Source organism: Carettochelys insculpta, chromosome 5, assembly GCF_033958435.1.
Source record: "Carettochelys insculpta isolate YL-2023 chromosome 5, ASM3395843v1, whole genome shotgun sequence".
Classification (NCBI taxonomy): Eukaryota; Metazoa; Chordata; order Testudines; family Carettochelyidae; genus Carettochelys; species Carettochelys insculpta.
The window spans coordinates 104629275-104651844 of NC_134141.1; the positions used below are offsets into that span (position 1 = coordinate 104629275).

Sequence of the window (22570 nt, forward strand, 5' to 3'; positions counted from 1 at the left end):
ACTAAACATCTCATTTAAAATAACAATTACAATTAAATCTCATCACAAACATGCTACACATACACTTAACAGTCTCAAAAAACAAACTTATGGCACTAGTCATTAATGGTGCAATATAACTGCTAGCTCTTGTCTTACAATTTCTGTTTCTTAGAAGACTAAAAAGTAACATGTACAAAGAAAGATACAAACTGGACAGGATTGTATTTCTTCTGTGTTTGTGTGGTGCGGGATCTTAGCTGAGCTCAGCAGCAGAGGAATTAGTTAAAACAATGTCTTACAATAGAGACACAATATACAGGAAAGGACCAAGTCAGCATATAAAGGGATAGTGAACTGGACTAGGAAGAAAAATGGACAACATTATTCAGCTGACACACTGTTTTCTATACACCCCACACTTTTGCCACAGAAAACTGTCATGGCTGCTGGGCAGAGGAGATATCCTATCTGGGAATTTTCTGAAGAAATTAATTTCCTGTGTAAAAAAAGGAGATAAAGCAGGGTCTAGTTGCAAAAATGAAATATACGGAAAACTGCTCATTGGGAGAAAATGATATGGGTGAAGATGTGGTTACTGCTGTGTGAATCAATTGGTTAGTAAAGCAAATAATTCACTTTGCAATGCACCATTCTTCAAGACTCTCTCTATACGTTTAAATACGAACTGTGATTTAACAAATAAATTCCCAAGCTGATTGCTGTGTTAGATGCTACTAGAAAAAAAAAGTTTAGTTTAGCTAATCCTCATGGCTTGTTTAACTAGTATCAGAGAGGTAGCCATATTAGTCTGTATCTTCAAAAACAACAAGAAGTCCTGTGGCACCTTATGGACTAACAGACATTTTGGAGCATAAGCTTCGTGGGCAAAGACTCGCTTAATCTGTCACTCAAGTATATGATACAGAAAGCTGCAGTAAGAGAAATCCAGAGTTGCTGGTTGCCACTGTGATTTTCTTTTTTTATATTACATAATATGTACCCCTCATTTTGGGACATCATGGCCAGGGACCAGACTGGTGATGCCATAAGTCTATTCCCTATTTTACTTTAGCTTAAAATGGCTTTTGCATGGGAACCCCATTCTGTAATGATTTTCTCAAAAAACAAAAAGTGCCAGTGAGTTCAAAGTGGCTTACTCCAAAATTAAGGGTGCTCTAAGTTAAGTCGACCTTAGCTTTTTTGGTAATGTGAATGGGTTTTTTGATTATTTGAATCACCTTAATTTAAATCAACCCACCCTGCATAATACCTTTGCAAATATTAGAAATATAGTATGAAACAATCTTCCTTCTTAAACTGTAAGCTTTGCTGAGGGGCTTTTTCTGTTTTCAGAATACAATAGCCCTAAAAAAATTATTTTTTGTGCATCACTTTACAACATGGATTCTGCCCCACCCAAATTTTCCAAAGAAATCCAGATAAAATTTATATGTGAAATGGTTAATTACTATTCCCAGCTGCACATCTTATACCAATGGACAGGTCCACAAACTATGGTTATAATAATCAAATAAATATGAAAAATACATTAAGGAAAATCAAATTGCCATGGTTGCTTTGAGAACAGGACAAAAGGCAATAAGGGATTTTTTTAATATTATGATTGAAAACTAAACTGTACCGCTTAAGAAAAGGCAGAGATAGAACAGAACTTTATTTTTATTCTGTGATCAAATTATGTGAACCCGCTTTATTGTTTAGAAGGTCAAAAGAGCACCCTGTATGATAAATATGTAAAGCACACCTCAAATTGTTGTTTGAAACTAGCACAAAAATTAACTTTGGTGCATGTTCTAATTATTCTAATCAATATGATTTAGAATTCATCTGTGTCCAAACTTGCTTATGGCCGTGGCTGTCAAAAATGGTGAAAAATATAGATGGAAAGTACATTTTTATCTCGTTATATGTATATAAGTTTTTACCTGAAATACCAGGTTTATAACCAGAAATGTGAAGAAAATAAATCTGTGTTTTCCAAGATTGTTGTTCTACTTATGTAAAATTCAAGTTAACTCCATAGCAAAGTGGCAGCCATCTTTAATTTTCTTTGACTTTGCTACTTTGAGTATTAACTTTATTTTCTATATGTATTTCATAAGCCTACTCTATCAAAATACATTTATTTTTAATTTTAACACTTAATAATACAGTTCACTCCAAGTACAGACTTTACAAAAGTAAGTCTATATTTAAAGCAAACAATATCATTAGTACAAAAACAAACTACACGCAGGGTTGCCGTAGGTAACAAAGAACTGATCTACTTTAGGAAATAGCCTGGCATAGATAATCCAGTGGATGAAGATAAATCAGAGAGGCCATTTCTACACATGCCACTTTCTCGTATGATAATAAACAGCCCGAAATATGCTAATGAGGCCCAGATGTAAATTCCCAGCGCCTCATTAGCATAAGGTCACATGATTTGGAGTCCAGAGCTCTTCTGGACTCCAAATCATGTGACCTTATGCTAATGAGGCGCTGGGAATTTACATCTGGGCCTCATTAGCATATTTCGGGCTGTTTATTATCATACGAGAAAGTGGCATGTGTAGAAACAGCCAGAAAGTGATAAAATGCAGAATAACAGAATCCATGTGGGGACTTATTGCACTTTAAAACTATCATGCTTTAAATTTACAACCTATCTTATTTCAAAACAGTTTCTCCATGTTGACAAGCCCTATCATTGTCATGCTAGAAAAAGGGAAAATAGCAGAGTGCAAGATCTGAAAAGTGGGGGGTTTTCCAAATTCATGCAAACATGTTTTGAACCTGCTAGAACTGCTTGTTTCTGGAATGAAGTAAGAGTCACAATTGAACCACAGCTGTGATTTTAAGTTTACGTCTAGTCTGAAATACTACTACAAAACAATACCTTTTTATGCCATAAATATACATTTGTATAAATTAAAGGGCAAAATAAATAAAACCTCAGAAATGAAATACAGATTTTAGTGTGAACATAGTGTACGAAGTTCTACTTACTTAGGATGAGTCTCCAAAGAACTATTATGTGTGAAATTATCTGAATGCAATATTTGTGGCTAAAACAACTGTTCACAATGATTTTTACTTATGCTACTATGCATCTGTCATTTCCATTTAATTATATCTTAGATAAAGAAAGCCTACAAAATGTTAAAATAAGGTATTGCCTTTTAAGTTCAAAATTTGTTCATTTTTCAGTTTTTTTGTTATGTTCTTATTTGGTTTTAGTGAGAATGTCCCATTGGAGTGCTTGCCATAAATAAATTTACAAAACAAAGAGAATGAACAAAATTAAATAAAGTTCTTTAACTGTCCTGTCAAAAATATACAACGTGACAAATAAAAAGTTCAAAATTCAAATTCTTTACTAAAAAGGAAAAATATACACTGATGGAGAGAGACATTAATTCATTCATTTCATCACCCCATGTTTTATTTTTAAACAGCAATATAACTAAATCTTCAAGCTTAGTAATAGGTTAAAAAAGTACTCACTGCAGTCACTAGTTTGATGGCGCATAACTGGAGCTCACTGACATTTTCTACAAAAAAAGGTGTAATTCCCATTGAGGATACCTGCCAAAAGAAGGAAATGCCACTAAATACGTATTGATAATTAGATTTTTGACATACAGAGTGCACACATTAAACACATTCACTGCTTCATCTTGTTTGCTATTTGCAAACTTATGTTATATATTTAATCTTCATTTTATAATGAATACACAAAATACTTGCAAGTCCCAATATTAAATGTACCAGTCAATGTTCACTAGACTACTTCTTAATATTATTAAAATATTCAACATTTTAAAAACTACATATTTTAAAACCATTATAAAGATACAATACTAGGACTACAGAAGGCATTCTAATAATTTACCTTAGCCTCTGAACTAAACTGTATTTGGTTTACATTTAACGTTATTGCCAACACAGTTAAACTTCAGAATCACTTAAAATACATTCTCATGTGGAAATTCTTTTGATGAAACTTGCCTGAAGAATAGTTGTGTCAGTAAGGAGCTGTATCTCTAGCAATTCTGCCAAACTGCTAACAATGTCACATACTTTATTATACAGCATCACTATAACCCTCTGTTTGTGAGTGGAACATTTGGCACGCTTTGCTTTTGAACTTAATACACCTCCTAGAAAACGAATAAAATAAATAAAATGATGTATCTTCCAACCATTCAGTTACATTTGATTCAACATTAAGAAAAAGAATTTTTTTCTCACCCCCCCGCCCTCCCCTTTTATAATTTTTGTTAGCACAAAATGCTGAAAGAAAAGTAATCTCTCTGCACTAATGGATGGTGAGATTTGTTATTGGAAATCATTACAAAATAGTTTTTGTGGATTATTTGGCTAAAATTGTTAGTCTCCTACATCCATAAATAATTAGCACCAGTTGGCAATTTTCAACCACTATGATCTTTTCATAGAAAATTCCCTGTTCACAAAATTGAAGTTTATCACACAGAAATTTGTTTTTTTTTCTTAAATGTATGAGATTTGCAGATTTCTGGAACAATCAGAATGATGGCTACTTTGCTGCATTCCCTGCAGAGTCTTATAAATTTCCCTTTCTGGAGTAATACTCTTAAAAGGCTTTTAGTAGGGCCACCAAGACTGAATTATCTTATCTTTCTAACTCTCCACTACCCTACCAGTTCCAACTGTCAGAGGGGCAGAGAGCTCAGGCTCTCTATCTCCTCACCAACCTAGTTCTGGTGAAGCAGAGTTCAAGGGAGCATAGCCTTACCATTTCTCCCACAGCACAGTACTGTTCAGTCAATTTGGGAGAAGGGGTAAACAGATGGCAAAAAAGGAAGATACAAAACTACTTAAGATACTTGAGTCCAAAGCATACTGCAAAGAGTTAGAAAGGGATCTCATAAAACTGGGTACCTTGGTAACAAAACAGCAGATGAAATTCAGTGTTTGGAAAACATAATATGACCATACATATAAAATGAGAGGGTCTAAATTAGCTGCTACCACTCAAGAAAAATCTTGAAGTCACTGGGGATAGTTCTCTGAAATATCCACTCCATGTGCAGCTGTAGCCAAAAAACCACCTAATAGATGATGTGGAATGACTAAGAAAGGAATACACAATAAAACTGAAAATATCATGCTACTACCACTATATAAACCCACATTATCCACACATCTTGAATATAGTGTACAGATGTGATTACCATATCTCAAAAAAGATGTATTGGAATTAGAAGAGGTATAGAAAAGGGCAGCAATAATGATTAGAGGTATGAAATCTCTTCCATGTGAGGAAATTAATAACATTGTGACTTTCAGCTTGGAAAAGAGATGACTAAAGGGTGGAGAAAATGACAGAGGTCTGTAAAATCTGGGTGGCTGTGAAAAATGTGAAGAAGAAAGTGTTATTTACTCCTTTTCATACCACAAGAACTAGGGATCACCAAATGAAATTAATAGGCAGCAGTTTAAAGTAAAAAAAAAAGGAAGTTATTTTTCACACAACGCACAGTCAACCTGTGGAACTCTTTGCTTTAGGATGCTTTGAAGACCCAAACTATCAACAGGTTTAAAAAAAGAACTAGATACATTTGTGCAATTTAGGTCCATCATTATTACACAGGGTGGGCCAGGATGGTATCCCTATCCCATTTGCGAGAAGCTGGAAATGGGCAATGGGATGGATCATTTGATTATTATCTATTTTGTTCATTCCCTCTGAAGAACCTGGCATTGGCCACTGTCAAAAGACAAGGACATTAGGCTAAACAGACCTTTGATCTTACCCAGGGGGGCTCATCTTATGTTACCTATGTCTCTGCCTCCCAAATCTATGGAGGAAGGTTTGGAGGCTGAGCAGCCAGGCTCTCTGCTTCACAATAAGTCTAAGCAAAGGGTAATGAGTGAAGCAGATGGATAGGTTCAGTGCCCCAGCTCTCTGCCTCTCCAGTAGCACAGTTGAAAAACTTTCCTGAAACAGCTTTTTCTTTGAAATCTTTCTGATCATTTTTTTCAAAAACGCAAAATTGTTTTTTGCCAGAGATTTCTTTTGTCTGGCCATCTTTTGTCTCTTGTACTTCAATAAATAGCCTGATTTCAGAAGTACTGACCACTAAATGGCTCCTGAAAACTGAAATGAATGGAAGCTACTGGGTATTCAAGAATCATGAACCCCAGACTACTTATTTTGGAACACAATATATCAATTCAGACATCTAATTTTAGGTACCAACTTTTAGTTGGGGGTCTTGCCACTGAACTAAGTGCAGACCTTTTGTACTATACTCTGTTTGGTTCACAGGAAGACAGGTTTCATTTCTCTTGTCATTTAGAACTACAGTTTACCAACATAGATTGCTTTCTTCTCAAAATCAGATGAAACATTCCTTCATCCTTCTTTACTCACAGTACACTAGAAATAGGTGTCTCAAGATTAAGTCTTAAATGTAGTAAACTGCACATGGATATCAAGTTGTTCGCATATCACACTTAACAGAATTAGCTACATTTAAATCTTATGCAGCATATGTGATTAAATGTATTCATTTATTTATTAACACACTAACCACCGTGAGGATCCACTCTGTAGACAGGATCATACTGAGGATAAAGAGTGTTCTGCAAATGAAATTTAGTATACTGAATAACTCTTTCTATTACATCCTCAATGTACACAGCTTTAGGCATATTGGGTGACGTCATAATGTTGATAGCAGTAAGACAGGCATCTGCAGACTTTGTGACTCTCTCCATAATCAGGTCTCTCCAAAGTCTTTCCTCATCTTCAGTGTCATTGTTCTATAAGGACAAACAGACAGTTGTACACATTTTACCTTTGCTGAATAATATATACTGCTAAAACGGGTGTGTGCGTGCGTGCATGCGAGTGATATCAAATGACATTTAAAATCGGGGTACAGTGCCTATATTATAAATGTAAAAGGCATTTTGTTACCTAGCAAGTAGAAGAAACATTGATAATTTTGCCCTAAAGCAGAATGAGACATTAAGGACTTGTCATCACCTTCAGAGGCACATTCGCTTGCCTTGAGATTAGTGCAGTGTGGGGAATATGTCTTTCTCTTAGGAATCTGACACACAAGAACTGTGTCTACACTAGCATGATCTTTCAAAAGGAAAATAAAAAATGAGGCATTTTTTAAACAGCGCACAGAACATCTACACACAAACTTCAAAAGGAAATTAAAAGAACGCGGCGCCCCCTTTTGAAAGCACTCCTCCGATCCCAGATCAGGAAGAATAGCCCCTTTCAAAAGACTCTTTCAAAAAATAGACGTGAGTACATGTGCCGCGGGCCACTCTTTTGAAAGAGGAGTCTGCCATGGCACCGGCCAGCTGACACGTGGAGGCTCCCTGGCCAGTGACAGCAGAGCTCTATGCTCCCTGCACCCAGCCATGGTTAAAGCCGCTGGGTCCCAGAAATCCCGTGGCAGGAAGCTGAGAGCATGCTGGCAGCAGGGAGACCAAGAGCCAGGCACAGCATACTCCTCCAGATGTCACTGCAAGCCAGAAGCCCCACATGGCCAGCAACCAGCCCCCCACCCCTGGAGCTCCAGCCCCTGCCCCACAGGAATCATAGGCAGCTGGCCAGCCCCCCAAGCGACAGGCCCCCTCATGGATGGACTCTGTGTTGCAGGACCTCCTTGGCCTGTGGGAGGAGGTCCTGAGAGAGATGGGCACCAAGTGTCGCAACATGGCCACCTTCACCCAGCTCACCAACAGCCTTGTCAACCAGGATCCCCTTCCCACAACCCTGACCAAATGCAGATCAAGGTGAAGGATCTGCGACAGGGCTATACCAGGTCCACAACACCACCAACTGCACGAGGGCAAGATTCGCATCCTACTCCTACTACCGGGACCTCCGCAGCCTTCTGGGGTCCAGGTACATCTCCCCCTCGTCTGCCGTCCTGGACGCCTCAGCAGACAAGCCGCACACCAGGGAGGAGCAGGAGCTGGGATCTGAGGACCACCCCAAATGCCCGGAGTCAGAGCAGGCCACTGAAGCTTCCAGTGAGGAGGGGGACCTCATCAGAGACTTACCATCCTGGTCTTCAAGACAGGTGATGGGCAGCTGGACATCGGTAAACCTGGGCGAGGGACCCTGCTACAAATACCCGGGAGGGCGCACACCCTGGAGTGTGGGGAAGCGGCACCACAGTTGCCAGCAGGTCACGCACATGCCTGGAAGACCTGGGCCACACACAGCACAGCTGGTCGTAGATCCCAGCATGCTGGCACAGCTGCTGGCAACACTCAGCACCCCCCCACCAAGCAAATGCGTGGAGGGGGTGGGCAGGGGTGGATTGTACCTGCAGACTGCCGCACATGGGTGAGAATCCCCATGGCATGCACAACACCCCACGTCTGCCTGCTGCTGGATGGGAGCTGGTGTCTGCAGCAATGTGTGTGTTGGGGGTGGGGCTCGTCCCCATGCTGGTAACAAGAGACTGATCGTGTCTTCCTCCCCTTTCTCACTGTTGTGCCAAAGAAGGGCCAGGAAAGCCCTGATCCTTCCATTGTCCCAGACAGCCAGGCAGACGAGGGGGACTAGTCACCACCCCCAGCAGCACCACGAGGGGCCCACAGCAGGAGGGTGCAGCAGCAGCCAGCAGAAGTTGCAGAGTGATGCCTCCACATGAAAGAGGATGACCGCGCATGACAGAGGGACGCTTAGGACACCCTGATGGGCCACCTGAGTGACATCACAGCTCCCCCCCATCACACCTGCTCTCACCCCACTGCAGAACCTACCCCCTCCCCACCAAGCCTGGCCCACCGACACCCCCCAACAACCCTACCTCCCTGTGATGCCTGACCCTTCCCAGACCCCCTGCAGACTCCGTACCAGGGGTGGGAGGGGATCCTGGGGCCGACAGGGCTCACAGCCATCCACCCCCACCCCCACCCCAAACAGCACTCCCCATCCAGGTTGAGCCCCCTCCCCCCACCCAATCCCCAACGTACATAGTTTGCGGACGCTCCCCACTATACGTTGTTTGTTTGTTTGCTGGTCGGACACAAAAAATGATTTGTAGTATTACTTAAAGTTTTATTTTTGCACCACCACTGTGTTGCATGGTCTTCATGGGAAGTTGGTTGGCGGTTATGCATAAGTGGGAGGGGGCTGAGGGGCAATGGTGAGAGATGTATGTGCAAGGGGAACCTCTGTGGGGTGCCTGTGGATGGGAGTCACTGAGCCCCCTGAATGAAGTTCTTCCGGAGGGTCCCCCAAATGCAGATCCCATCCCAGTAGGCCTGGCAGCTTGGGGAGTGGGTCAGCTGCTTGTAGCTGGGGCTGGACTTCGCCTCCCACCCAGGAGGGAACACTTTGCCCTTGCCCGCCACGATCTTGTGAAGGACACAGCAGGTGCCCACCACTTGGGGGACGTTCCAGAGTCAGACCTCCAGCTGCGTGAGCAGGCAGTGCCACCAGCCCTTCAGGCATCTGAAGGCCCACTCTACCATGTTGTGGGCCTGGTTTAGCTTGGCATTAAAGACCTCCTGGATGGGGTCAGGGTGGCCAGCATAGGGCAGCATGAGCCAGGGCTGCAGGAGTAAGTGGCATCCACCACCATGCAGAGAGGCATTATCAGGTCCTGAACCAGGAGCTCCCCTGGGGGAACATATGTTCTGGCCTCCAGGAAGAGGCAGAGGCCAGAATTCCAGAACACACAGAAATCGTGTGTCCGGGCGCCCAGCCCACATGTATGTCCTGAAAGTTCCCCTTCAGGTCCACCAATGCCTGAAGCACTACCAAGTGGTAGCCCTAGTGGTCAACATAGGTCCTAGTACCGTGTTCCAGGGCACAGATGGGTACATGCATCCCATACCGAGCGCCAAAACAGTTCAGGAAGCCGAACCCTTGATGCTGGTGATGGCCACATCCAGGTCCACTACACAGACGAGTCTCTGCGGCAGCATCATGTTGATGGCCTTCACAACCTTCATGGGATGGAGGGTGGGGGCTCCCATGAGGGCATGCCAGATTGTGCCTTGCCCCCTCCCCCGGGGCCCCCAACAGCTCAGGATCCCCAATTCCCAGGAGACCCCTCCTCCCTTCCTGTGCTGGATGCCTGAGCTGGGCATGCTTTACCTCCATAAGGACAGTTCTGATGATAGCGCTGCCCACCCCAAATTGGTGCCCTATGGACTGGTAGCTTTCTGAGGTGGCCAGCTACCAGACAGTGATTGCTACCCTCTTTTCCAGGGGGAGGGCAGGCCTCATGCAGGTATCCCGATGCCTCAGGGCAGAGGCGAGCCAGTGGCAGAGCTCCAGGAACGCAGGCCTGCTCATCCGGAAGTTTTGGTACCATCGTGCATCACCCCAGTACCCCAGCACCAGCCATTCCCACCAATCTGAGTTGCTGTGTCGGCTCCATAGGCACTGGGGCATTCGGGGGAGGCCTGGTACAGTGCCGGGTCAAGGGGTTCTGGAACCCCAGTGGGGAGGACTGCACCCGGGAGGAGCCCTAGGGTGGCCATGAGGACTGTGGCCAAGTGGGCAACCAGTGACTTGATGATGGTCAGCTTGTGGAGGAGCAGCTGCTGCTGCAGCTCCATCCTGCCAGTGCACGGAGTCTGCTGTGCCTTGGGGAAGCTCAGCAGCCCTCAGTCTGTGCAGGGTACAAGTGCTTGAGAGGGTCCTTTAAGGAAGCACTGGCTGAAGGGCCCAGAAGGGCTTGTCAGCTATGTGACCCCATCTGCTGTATTTCCTGCTCTGCTCTTTTGAAAAAGCACCTCTGGCTCTATAGACACAGTCTTTCGAAAGAGTGGATTGGAAGAGCAATCCACTGCTTGAGTGTGGATGCAATCTATCAAAAAAGTGGGTCGAAACAGCAATCCACTTTTTGGGTGTGTGGACACTCTCTTTCAAAAGGTGCTCTTCCTGTAATATCTTCCGGTGTAGTGTAGACGAGGCTAAGGAGTATCCACCAGAAACCACCATGGTGTCCCAACAAGTGTTGCATTTCTTGAACCCAGAAAAGCCAAACTTGATTTTTTTTGTTGAGGGGCACTTGCCCTGGGGAAGGTAAGGGGAGGGGTTGGAGGGGAATTAGTAATATTGTTTTTGTTAAGGGAGTTAGGGTCACAGTTAGGTGAAAAAATTGATTTAAAGCTGTTTTTCTCGTTTTCTGGGTTGAAGGAATCAGCACTGTGAAGGGTTCCACCTGTTGCTGAGAATGGAACTGAGATGGCCATACTGCATGCAGAACAGATGCCAATGGCACCACAAGATGACCACCACGCATATGCGGTGCAAGCAGGCACTGCTAGGAAAATCTCCAATAGCTGGCGCGAGGACACACTGACACTTAGAGTGGAGCACCCACAGGGACAGCACATGAAAGAGAAATAAATAATTACAAGATATTTTTGAACTGAACTGTCTTGAGACAGATATTTTAAAAAACCTTATGAAGAACTTTGTGAAATGCCTTGAAGTTAGGAATAATGTTTGGGGCATTGGTTATAACTGTCCATCAATCCTTATTATAATTATGCAGGTGTTTAACTTCAATCATGTGACCCATCCAAGTCAAATTAAAATGCTTCCTCTCAATTCTAAACGGTGAGAAACTGCTTTACAGAGGAGCACAGTTTTCTTCCCTGGTATGTGTGAGGTTTCATGGATAGCTACAAAAGAAAGTTATGTTGGCTGCAAGTTTGCCAATTGCCAAGGAAAATCACAGAGCACTAGCTTGTTAATTTATTTTACAAAAGAACACAACCAATCTGCTCTATTTTTAAATGGTATTTTGCAGTAAGGAGAACACTGCAGAAACAATATAATTAGGCAAATATTAACTGCTACAAGTTGAAACTCCCAAAGCTGGCACTCTCTCATCTGGCAACATCCATTGTCTAGAAGGACCATGGATGTTACTGGACCAGATATGCCAAGGTGGGAATTTAGTACAGAGAGCCTGGCCACCTTGGGAAAAGGAGCTCACCAGGGCTTCTGTCCCTGGCCAGAGGCACAACCAGCTTCCACGGGGCCAGGGCTGCACCCCGTGTCTGCAGAACCGGGGCTGCACTCACAGCTGGGCTGGGCTGCGCTGATCTCCACAGGGTCTCAACCAGAGCTGGCACCTGGCCCGAGCTCCAGCCGGTCTCTGTGGGGCCAGGGCCAAAGCCAGCAGCCCGGCCTGTGCCAAAGCTGGCCACCAGCCCAGTCAGGGCTGAGCTGATGCCATGTGGCATTGTACATAGCTGCAGCCACAGCCAGCACCCACAAGGGATAAGATCTGTCTGGCAGGTTGACGGGGGCTCGAGAAATCTCCACCGCTGACAGACTGAGGTAGACAGTTAAGCATCAGCCCAGCAGCGGCCAAGGTCCAGGAAGGTGATAAAGGAGCCCTGTAGCTGGAGTGGGCAAAAGAGAAGCCAGCAACAGACTTAGTGGAAGAGCAGGGGACCACCCTGCACCTGGCAAATTCCTCATCCAAGACCAATGAGGTCCCAAGGTTGCCTGATGAGGGAGGTGTAACCTGTATCTGTTGCATTGTTTAAGGAGTTATGATAATTTACAGACACTAAAATTTCACAATATATTAGTCATTATTGAACTAAATTAGAAATCCTTCACAGTTAAAAGCAAAATTGCTTTGGAAATATTGCCAGTTAAGATTATAACGAAAGTGCCTATTTTAATCAAATATAATTATGCCAGTAACGATGATCTGAAACTCACATGGTTTAGTAATGTAGAAAGCTTTGAGCCATCTTGAATATTCTTCTCCAAGATGTTCAGGACTTTCACTGTTTTATCTGTAGAAAGCTAAAATAGAAATAATTGTATCAATATAGCAAAAAGAGTGTAAAATTATTTTTAGTGGTTTCAAACAAATATGTTCAAGGAAGACAAGGGATGGTGTGTAATTCTTGTGTAAAAACAAAGTTGTAGATCAATGATGAACTAGTGAGTGGATGGCATGGTTAGCTGTCTCCATCTAGTGGCCTACAAGATTATCATAACCAAAACTATCTCCTGGGATAGGGTAATCTTGTTAACTGCACTTGCATACCTAGAATTTGTGGATCGTGCCATCTGAAATGTAGTAGTATGCAGACGGAGTGCATGGCTCTCACAATTAATGTTGTGTGCAATCAGCATGCACCTCACTTAACACGCCCATGCTTTTTGCGTGTATCATCTTGCAGAACTGGAATGGACCTTTAAAGATCATCAAGTCCTGTCCCTTGCAGGACCTATCATTATCCCTGGCAAATTTATTTATTATTCTAACCTGCCCCAGACCCTTGGAAGGCCCCTCAAGGATTGGGCTCACAACCCTGGGTTTACAGAAGCAATGCTCTAACCACTGAGTTATCTCTATTCCCTCCTCTACCCCCATAGGAAAAAAAACTATATAGACAGAAACCAGCAGGATCTGGCATGGTGATATTTCTACAGAAATTAAAAAAAAAATTACAAAATTACATTTTTTACAACACATAAGGGGATTATTAATAGTTTTTCCAGAGCTTGGTTGGTTATTTTAATTACAATGCACAAAAATCTGAACATTATAAAGTCAGTTTTCATTTTACAATCAATTTCATAATATGAATTCACTGTATTTTTCTCATCAAAATGTAATTTTAAAGATTTAGGTTAAATTCTTTATCACTCATTAGAACACTCCATAAAATTGTTCTGTTAGATTACACTTTGAATGAGCAAAAATAAATAGAAATACATTTAATTGCTATTATCTTCATGGTGCCAGGAATCAAAATTTGCTAGAGTAAATATCGATGATCAACCCCAGTTTGATAAAGAAAGTTTTGCTTTTAGTTTATTCTAAAGTTTATGGATAAGCACAAACATTTCAATGCTGTTTTGGTACAGGTACATATGTATTTTATTCTCAAAGGGGGGTTGTGCTGAAAATGAAGTAGTTCTACATAAGCTACTCATGTTCTACAAAATTAAGACAAAAATTATTGGAGCTTGCTGACCCCTTTAACAAAGGGATTCATAAGGTCAAGTCTTACTGGAACTCAGTTCTTTAAGACAACTGGATTCTGGAAAAGATAGACCTCAACTGACTGAAGGGCCAGGACTCATCAGGTGATATACAGCCACTCTGTAAAAAAACTGATATAGAACAGGGATGGGCAACCATGAGTGGCAAATGAGTTGCATGACTGGCCCTCCATCTCAGTGGGCCACAGCCCAGTGGGCTTCCACCTGCAGCCCCGCCATCCACCCCACTTCCCCAGATGCCTCTTGTACACTGAGGCACTAGAGCTCTGCACTTACTTGCTCCTCCCCATCCCCTGCCAGCACTTTCAGTGTGCAAACCACTTGATTAGTACTACATGAATCAGCAGTTTTTGGCTATTTAAGTTCTGGGGAGGAAGGGGAAGAGAAGGGACAACGTGTAAATCAGTTGATATGTCACTCCTCCAAAAGTGCATGGAGGAAGCAGCAGCAATTGTAAGTGCAGGGCTCTGTTGCCCCAGTGCGTTAGAGGGGTCAGTCAAGGGTCTGTCGGTCAGAGGTGGAGCCTCAGCATCCACCACTGATAGAGAAGCTAGCAAGAACTCCAGCCACTACAGGCTGAGACCCGAAGAGATTTGTAGTGAGCAAAGTCTGAGTTCTGGAAATATCTGCAGAGGAGATGCTTCCAGCCCAGGAGGAGGAGTGGGGGAACCCATGGATATGTCCAGCAAGCAGACCTATAGCTGGGGCTACAGAAAACCACAGAGGAAGGGGTTTGTACACTAAGGAATCCAGAAGTCTGTGTCAAAAGTGGCCCTAGAAAGACAGAGGGCAGGACAGTAGTGAGGTTGAGAACTCGTAGTGTGGAACTGGAGGGATGAAGACCCAAACTAGGAAGAGAATATTAATCCTAGAGTGATAGTACCAACAATCTGCCTTAACAAGGTAAAACCCCAAAATGAATGTCAACCGGGGGAAAGAAAGAATGAAAGAACATCACAGCTTGCTGTGGGAGAGACAGTGTTTAGCCCAGGGAAGGGAACGCAACTTTAACAAGAATGTAAGCCTACTAGGCCTGGAAGAAAGGAAATCCAGGAAGAGGTCTGGGAAGAAGACTTGTATTATATTCTGAAAAGGCTGGATTTTGTGATATCACCCTATAGCAACATCATCACACTGCAACCTACATCATGACAGTGCCACAAAGCACAGAGCACCATTAGCTGAAAGGAGGAAAACTGAGGCAAAGACACAACAAGAAGACATCAGAACACTATTACAGAGAGGAAAAGCGTCACATACATTTTCATTTTTAAGATCATGACATACCTTGTCCATAATCCCCATTGCTTTAATTTTTGCAGATTCACTACCCAACTCACTAAGTTGATGTTTTCCCAATAGCAATTCCTGTGGAATCTCATCATCATCACCTTAAAAAAAGAGTCAGTTTACAACAATGTCAATTTAACTTCACTAGTTTTGTAACAGGCTGCTTATTCTGATATACTAATGTGGATTTCAGGAGCTTAAATGTAGGCACCCATTTCTGAAAATCCTTGGCCCAAAATTTTTAATATGTCCCACAAAATATGAGAGTGACCCTTTCCCTCAAATAAATTAATTTAAATTAAAATAAACAAACAAAGATGGGTATAATTCTACAATTACACATTTTTGACTATCAATGGATTAAAAATGTATATAACATTGTCTTTTTTTTCTAAATATCTCAAAGTTTATAATTAGAATGGGTTTGGAAACAATTTTCAAATCCCAAATGAATTTAAGATTTAAAAAAAAAATCCTATTCCAAATTGATACAAAAAATAGAAATATTGAATTTTTACTATTTTTTCAATTGCAATATTTATGTTTTCAACCATTTTTACATAAATTTATTAGAATTTCAAAATGAGATTTCATCTGAAACCTAAAAATCAAAACATTATTAAAAGATTAAAATGTGATGTTTTCAAACATTTTTTTTCCAACCGGGAAATTTTTTAAAATCAGTCTTTTCCTGCTAACAATTTTGGTTCCAAGAAAAAAACATTCTCTGAGAAAGTAAGTGTCATCAGAAAATTCCTATCCAACTTTCTAGTTAAATTTCACTTAGTAGTTTGAAAAGCCACTGATTGCATGCAAAGCTTGTAGAAGTGATAGTTTATTTACTTTCACAGAGGTAAGCTATGGGAAAGGCCAATTTCGTTATCCACATGTTAATACTCAACTTTCTTACAATTCAGCTTCCAGTGCTGTAACTTGGATAGGAAGAGATTTTCAAAAGCACTTCAGGGATTTAGGAGCACAAATTCCATTACCTTTCAATGGGAGGTACGCTTCTAAATACCTTAGGAGCATTCTCTCAAAACATCTTCAGTCCCCACTACTGATGACTCATTAAAAGAGAGGTGTAAGGCAGACGATAATCACATTTGGTACAGGTATCCTCCCTCCTTGGTAGCTTAAAGTTTGCATCTGTTGTGATCATGGGTGGTGGGCAGAGCTCCCTTCTGAAGAGGCTAGCCCCTGGCTCTCCCACCTTGGTCCTACCCCCAGTCCAAAGAAGGAGCAAGTCATTCCCTCAGCTGGAAGAGCCCCAGGTTAGCTGCAGCTTCCCCACTTCCAGGCCTTCCTCATATACAAGCTGCCCCAGGGAAAAACGTCTTTGAAGACACCCTTGCTGTTCCCATGTGACTACAGAGGAATTCAGGAAGCTGAGTAGCAAACACGGCCTTCTCAGCTGTTTTTAAAATATCAAAAAGTTTGTAATTAGAACAGTTTTGGAAACAATTTTCTCATGCCAAATGAATTTGAGATTTCTAAAAAATATTCCTATTCCAAATTGAGACAAAAAATAAAAACCTTCCATCTTGAAAAATCCTTCCCATCCCCGCCAAAACCAAACAACCTCCCACCCCCCATATTAGGTCAATGAAAACCTATGTGGGGCATAATAAAGGAAAAACTTCAACCCCACCCCCCGCCCCAAAATGGGGGACCCCAGGATTCTGCAGCTGCAGTTTCACCAGGGACACACAGCCCTTTCTTGGCCTATTACACTCATCACTCTTGTTTGTTGCTTTTATCTCTTCTAAGTCCTGCAAGGAAACAAGGTTGGAGAAAGAGGAGCATTTACAGGGTGGAGGAGGAGCTTATCTGTCATGGCAGCCAAAAAGGAGAAAGGAGACATTTTCCAGCATGTACACCAGAGGCAGCAAAGTTAAATGGAAGCGGCTCTGAAATAAAATACTTAGAGGCAAATTCTGTAAAGACGTCATGGTGGGTCTTTTTTTTTTTTTAAACAACAGAAACAACAGTTGAGAAATTTCTAACATATTACCAAATGTAGTAAAATCCATGTCTTCCAAATTTTCCAAAATATTTTCTACAGAAGCAGTAAACCTCTTAAAAGTTGAAGAATCCATCATTTCTGGAGAAAAACAAAAACACACACACACACACATATATATATATATTTATGTTACATACAGACCACATAACCTGAAGAAAACCACAAATTCAACCTTAAGGAAAGTTACCTTCAGGTGTTAGTTTAGGTTCATAAGCCTTCCTTTTCTTTTGTTTTTCTTTTTTCTTCATTTTTCTAGCCACTAGTAAACAAATTAAGAATTTAAAATGAAGATTTATTAAATAAATGCTTTTGCTCAGTTTCATAATATATTCTACAGCCTTAAATAACATCTTTTACCTTAGCCTATCCACATTTGATATGTTCGTATTAATACGCATGGAAGGGTTATATAATTTATTTTGAGCAAGATGTACTTTAATACTGATGAATTACCATCACTAAGGCTAGGAGGAGGAGAATAATCATCCATATCCGAGTCTTCTGGAGTACGATTTCGATAACGGCTACTACCAGAAGCCCTCCTTCCTTCATGATAATGACTACTTCTCCTATGATCACCAGAACTTCTCTTATCATGCTCTTCATACTCCCAAGCTTTATCGTCATCTCTGTCCTTTTTATGTCTTTTCCGAGAAGCTAGAAATTAAGCAAATTTTCATCAGGTAAGCTGAAACTCCACATTTTTTACCAAGCAGAATGGTTTATCAGAAGTTTAAGCAAATTTGTGTACTACTGTTATATTAACCAAATGTGCACAATCAACTTATAAGATTAAAAATCCATCTGTGGCATTATGCCAGTAATAATTTCTAAAGAACATATAAAGCCCATGCCTGAATCAGGAAGAAGAACTAGTGACCATCACTTAATTTTTTAAAATACTTACTTAGATGCCTACCCACTGAAAGAAATTTAGGCACATAGGAAACTGGTGCTGGTCAACATACTCGAAAATGATCTGGACAAAGGGGTAAATAGGTGAAAAAAACTTCACGTGATTCATAATTACTAAAGTCTAAAGCAGGACTGTGAAGCATTACAAAGGGATCACACAAAACTGGATGACTCAGCAACAAAATGGCAGACGAAGTTCAATGTTGACAAAGGCAAAGTAATACACACTGAAACGTATAATCCCAATTACACATACAAATCAGTAGGGACTAAATTAGCAGTTACCATGCAAGAAGGAGATCTTGGAGTTATCTTGGATAGTTCTCTGAAAACATCTGTTCAATGTTCAGTGGCAGTCAAAAAAGCTAACAATGTTATGGACCATTAGGAAAGGAATACATAATAAAACAAAGTATTATAATGCTGATATATAAAAATCTATGGTATGCCCACACCTTGACTAGTGCATGTATTTATGGTTGTCTTGTCTTAAAAAAAGATACATTTGAATTTGGAAAAGGTACAGAGAGTACAACAAACTGATTATGAGATTGAGAGAAATTATAAACGCTCGGCCAGTGCTGTTTAGAAAAGCGATGAATAAAGAGGGATAATTCCAAGGTCTTTTAAAACATGACTAGTGTGAAAAAAGTACATAAGGAAGTGTTATTTACTCCTTCCCATAACACAAACTAGGGAGTCACCTGATGAAACAAAAAGGCAACCAGTTTAAAACTAACATAAGAAAACGCTACTTCACATAATGTGCAGTGACCCTGTGGAACTCATTGCCAGGGGATACCGTAAAGGCCAAAAGCGTAACAGGGTTAAAAACAAAACAAAACAAAACAAAACAAAAACAGAAAATTTTATGAGGACAGGTATATCAATGGCTATTAGCAAAAAAATAGTTGGGGTGCCATCCTTTATTTTGGGCATCCCTAAACCTCTCATTGCCAGACGTGGAGAGTGGATGACAAAGAAGGCATAAATTGACGATTGCCTGCTTCGTTCATTCCCTTTGAAACATCTGGCACTGGCCACTGTCAGAAGACAGGATACTGAGCAAGTTGGACCATTAGTCTGGCCCAGTATGCCCATTCTTTTATATTCTTATGTTCTTCAATCCCAATACTGTTGAGAAAACTGGGCCTTAGTTGTTTTTTGCTTTTGTTTTTTTTTAATTAAAGCACAAAATTCATTGCTGTGAAGGTGAGTGGGTAAAATAAGAAAACTAGAGCCAGAACCCCAGATCCAGAGAATGAGCCTGCAGTTGAAACCACAGACAGCAACTATAGTCAATAAAATTGACAATAGGACAAATATTCCATAGGCTAATTAAACTCTTGTAGAAATCCCAACAGTTGAAAAGTGGCTAATTCCAAACATAGTTGTTGCACTTATGGAATTGATAAAAATGATTCAGTGTTTGGGGTAGGGGTGGAAAGCTAGCATAGCAATTATCCATAACACTACTGGGAGACAGCACTCTTGGACATTAGTAAGCTGTGAGAATTACTGGATGAAGGAAATAAATAGGCTGGGGGAGTGTCCAGGCTCTGCCACCTGTTAAGGAATGCCACTATATAAATGTGAACTGCTGATTTGGAGAGGCGGAAAAAAGAGCTACCATCTTTTTTAAGAGACTCAAAACCTTTTGTGCAGTCAGGTGAACTCCACTCATTCTAGAACTACAAAAAATCTGTTTTATTCTTCCTTAGCATCCTGATGCATGGGTTTTGTATCATAACAAGCATACTTATTTCTTCTCCACTGAGCAACCGAGGATCTGTCCCAAAGTGCTTGATTCTAAAAGTAACCTAAAATTTTTAAGTGGCCTGTAATTTTTATCTGGCAGTCACCATCCTATTCTTTATGCATCTTAACAATTTTTTGATTGCAGCTGCCCATTGAGTAGGTATCGCCACTTAACTCTCTACAATGACACCTGCACCATTTTTGAGTACATTCAATTCATTTTGTACTCTGTAAAGTATACGAGTTCTTTAAATATTTCCCTACAATATGATTATTTTGTATTTATCAACATTCTCTTTTCTGAAGTTCCTCATTCTTTTTAGATCCTGAAAAAATATGTATTTGCATCATCTGTAAATTCTGCCACCTGACTACAGCCTTTCCCCACTCCCTCCCCAAATAAATTAAACAACATAGAACCCAACATGGATTGCCAGCAGGGTGCCTCGAGATTCTGTACATCATGATCACAGCAACTGTCATTGATGTCTTTAATAAAAATGGAGTGTACTATCCTCTGGGTTTACATCTGGGTGAAGTGAGATTTCTCTTTCAGAGGAGCTTATGGAATTGGCTTTAGTTTGTGGTCTCTCTCAGACACAAGAGTTCAGTATCAGATCATAACACATGAATCCGATGACCATCATGCCTCTCGTCCTCACAAATCACTTCCATTCAGAACTGATTCCAAAGGTTATCTCGAGGACTGTTAGACTTAGAAGTGATTCTAACTTGTCCAAGCAATAATATCCTTCACTCTGACAGGCAGTCTGAAAGAGAGTCTGAGAAACCCACTGGGCAGACAGAACCCAAGAATCTCCATTATTATTTTTCTTGCATTTCCAGTTAGGAAACCTGAGAGGTGGTTACAGTGGTTGTGAGTGGCTTTTGTTTTATTTTGTTTTGTTTTGGTGAGGCTAAAAGAATTCCTAAGGCCACATCAGAAAGAGAGTTGCTTGGTATGCTGAATTCCAGACCTCTTACAGATCTAGCCCCTGAATATACTCAAATCCATTATTCTATTTCCAGTGTTCCAGGAAAAAGGGGGATATTCCCCAGTTCAGCTTGTCAGGCATGGTGGACACATGAACATTTACAAAACTAGTTTTTAAGGTAGTACATAGCATTGTGGTGCTGCAGTAGCAGTTTGAGATCCCTGCCTGCAAAAAAGCACACTAGAACTGGAGTACAAGTATAGGTGAAACAAGATGCTAGATACTCAATTTTAAAGAGTGTATTGTTACTAGATTATTTTTTTAACATTTTCATATAGAATATTATCCAAGTAAAACTTCTCAGGTCTTTTTAAATGGTCTTTTCTTTAATGTTAGTCTAAAAGCACCCTACAGCACAAGTGAAAAAAATCTAGAAGCAATTCTGCCATGCATGGAGGACTGGGGAAAGGAGTCTAACTAGCTACCTATTTATCTTCAGCGATAAACTTAGATTCAGTAATTTTTCTTAAGAATAAGTTACTTAGTCAACAAGTTACCTAGAAACCAAAGTTAACTTGCTCTTATATTGCTTTCACTAGTCAGCTAAGAAACCTTTTAGCATGAGTAGAGTCATCCTACTCTTTAATAGTAGTAATAGAATGATGTACTACTTACATTCAAAAGCTTCTTCACTGCCATTGTCTTCATCAGAACTGATCTCAGCATATTTTGGTTTCTCATTAACTGTGCTACGTTTGCGTTTGTTCATTTTCACACGTTCACAAAGTGGCATGGTGGATTCAATTTCTGCCAGGAGCTCAGGAGGCAACTCCTTTAACACTGACTGATCTATGCTACCTATTAATGAAGAGTAAGAAGAGTATATGTGACTAACAATAACAGCATAAATTCAAAGCTGTAGTCCTTTCTCAGGACTAATTCTACTACAGCATCCACTAAAAATCCATAGTTACATAGTTTAAAAAGTATTTGATGTCATGAAGTGCTGTCTAAAGTTTTAGTTTTATCATACTACATCTCTTTGTACCTTTAAAAACATTTACCTATGTATACATGATACAAATTCAACAAGCAACTTTTTCATACACTTCCCTTACTCCTGCTAAGCAGGGCCTTCCTTCATTTTGTTCTCTGAATTTGCATAAGCCATTTGTTTTGCTTTTAAATTGGCAAACTCGGGATTCAATATGCATCATGGTCACATTTCTATTTGTTTCACATCATCCCCTTTACCAGTGCACAAAACAGGGTTATTGTGCTCTTTCAGCAGGTGGTGATGAAAGAAATCAGAACTTCTAACGCTGTTACCCTAAAAATGAGGGCCAGCTGACCAACAAAACTCAACTGTTTCATATATGGGAACACACCTTTTTGGTGGCTCTTGCAGAAATCATTTGTGTTGCTCTTTCCTTAAGCTTATCATAAACACTTAAAAAAATTAAAGTAATTGATCATGTACCAAAGAAAGAGCAAATAGGAGAACACTATTTTCTACTAACACAGTAGACCCCCCACCCCGACATTTATGCAGGGGTTGCATTCTTGTGCAACCCCGTGTAAGTCAAATTTTGTGTTACTTAGGAGAGCTAGGAACTGGCTGGTCTGTTTCCT

General features: G+C 40.9%; 1 protein-coding gene across 5 annotated transcripts in view; it reads right to left on the reverse strand.

The window, feature by feature from the left end:
* The window catches only part of NIPBL (NIPBL cohesin loading factor), a 319709-nt gene that overhangs the window by 79053 nt on the left and 218086 nt on the right, over positions 1 to 22570 (reverse strand). For all 5 annotated transcript variants that reach the window (XM_074995642.1, XM_074995643.1, XM_074995645.1 and 2 more), the window contains 9 exons: positions 21614 to 21796; positions 17784 to 17987; positions 17518 to 17589; positions 17319 to 17408; positions 15302 to 15405; positions 12716 to 12802; positions 6567 to 6798; positions 3997 to 4148; positions 3493 to 3573 (listed from right to left, as the gene is read on the reverse strand). In XM_074995642.1, coding sequence (XP_074851743.1) covers positions 3493 to 3573; positions 3997 to 4148; positions 6567 to 6798; positions 12716 to 12802; positions 15302 to 15405; positions 17319 to 17408; positions 17518 to 17589; positions 17784 to 17987; positions 21614 to 21796 — 1205 coding nt within the window. The remainder of the gene's footprint in view (positions 1 to 3492; positions 3574 to 3996; positions 4149 to 6566; positions 6799 to 12715; positions 12803 to 15301; positions 15406 to 17318; positions 17409 to 17517; positions 17590 to 17783; positions 17988 to 21613; positions 21797 to 22570) is intronic.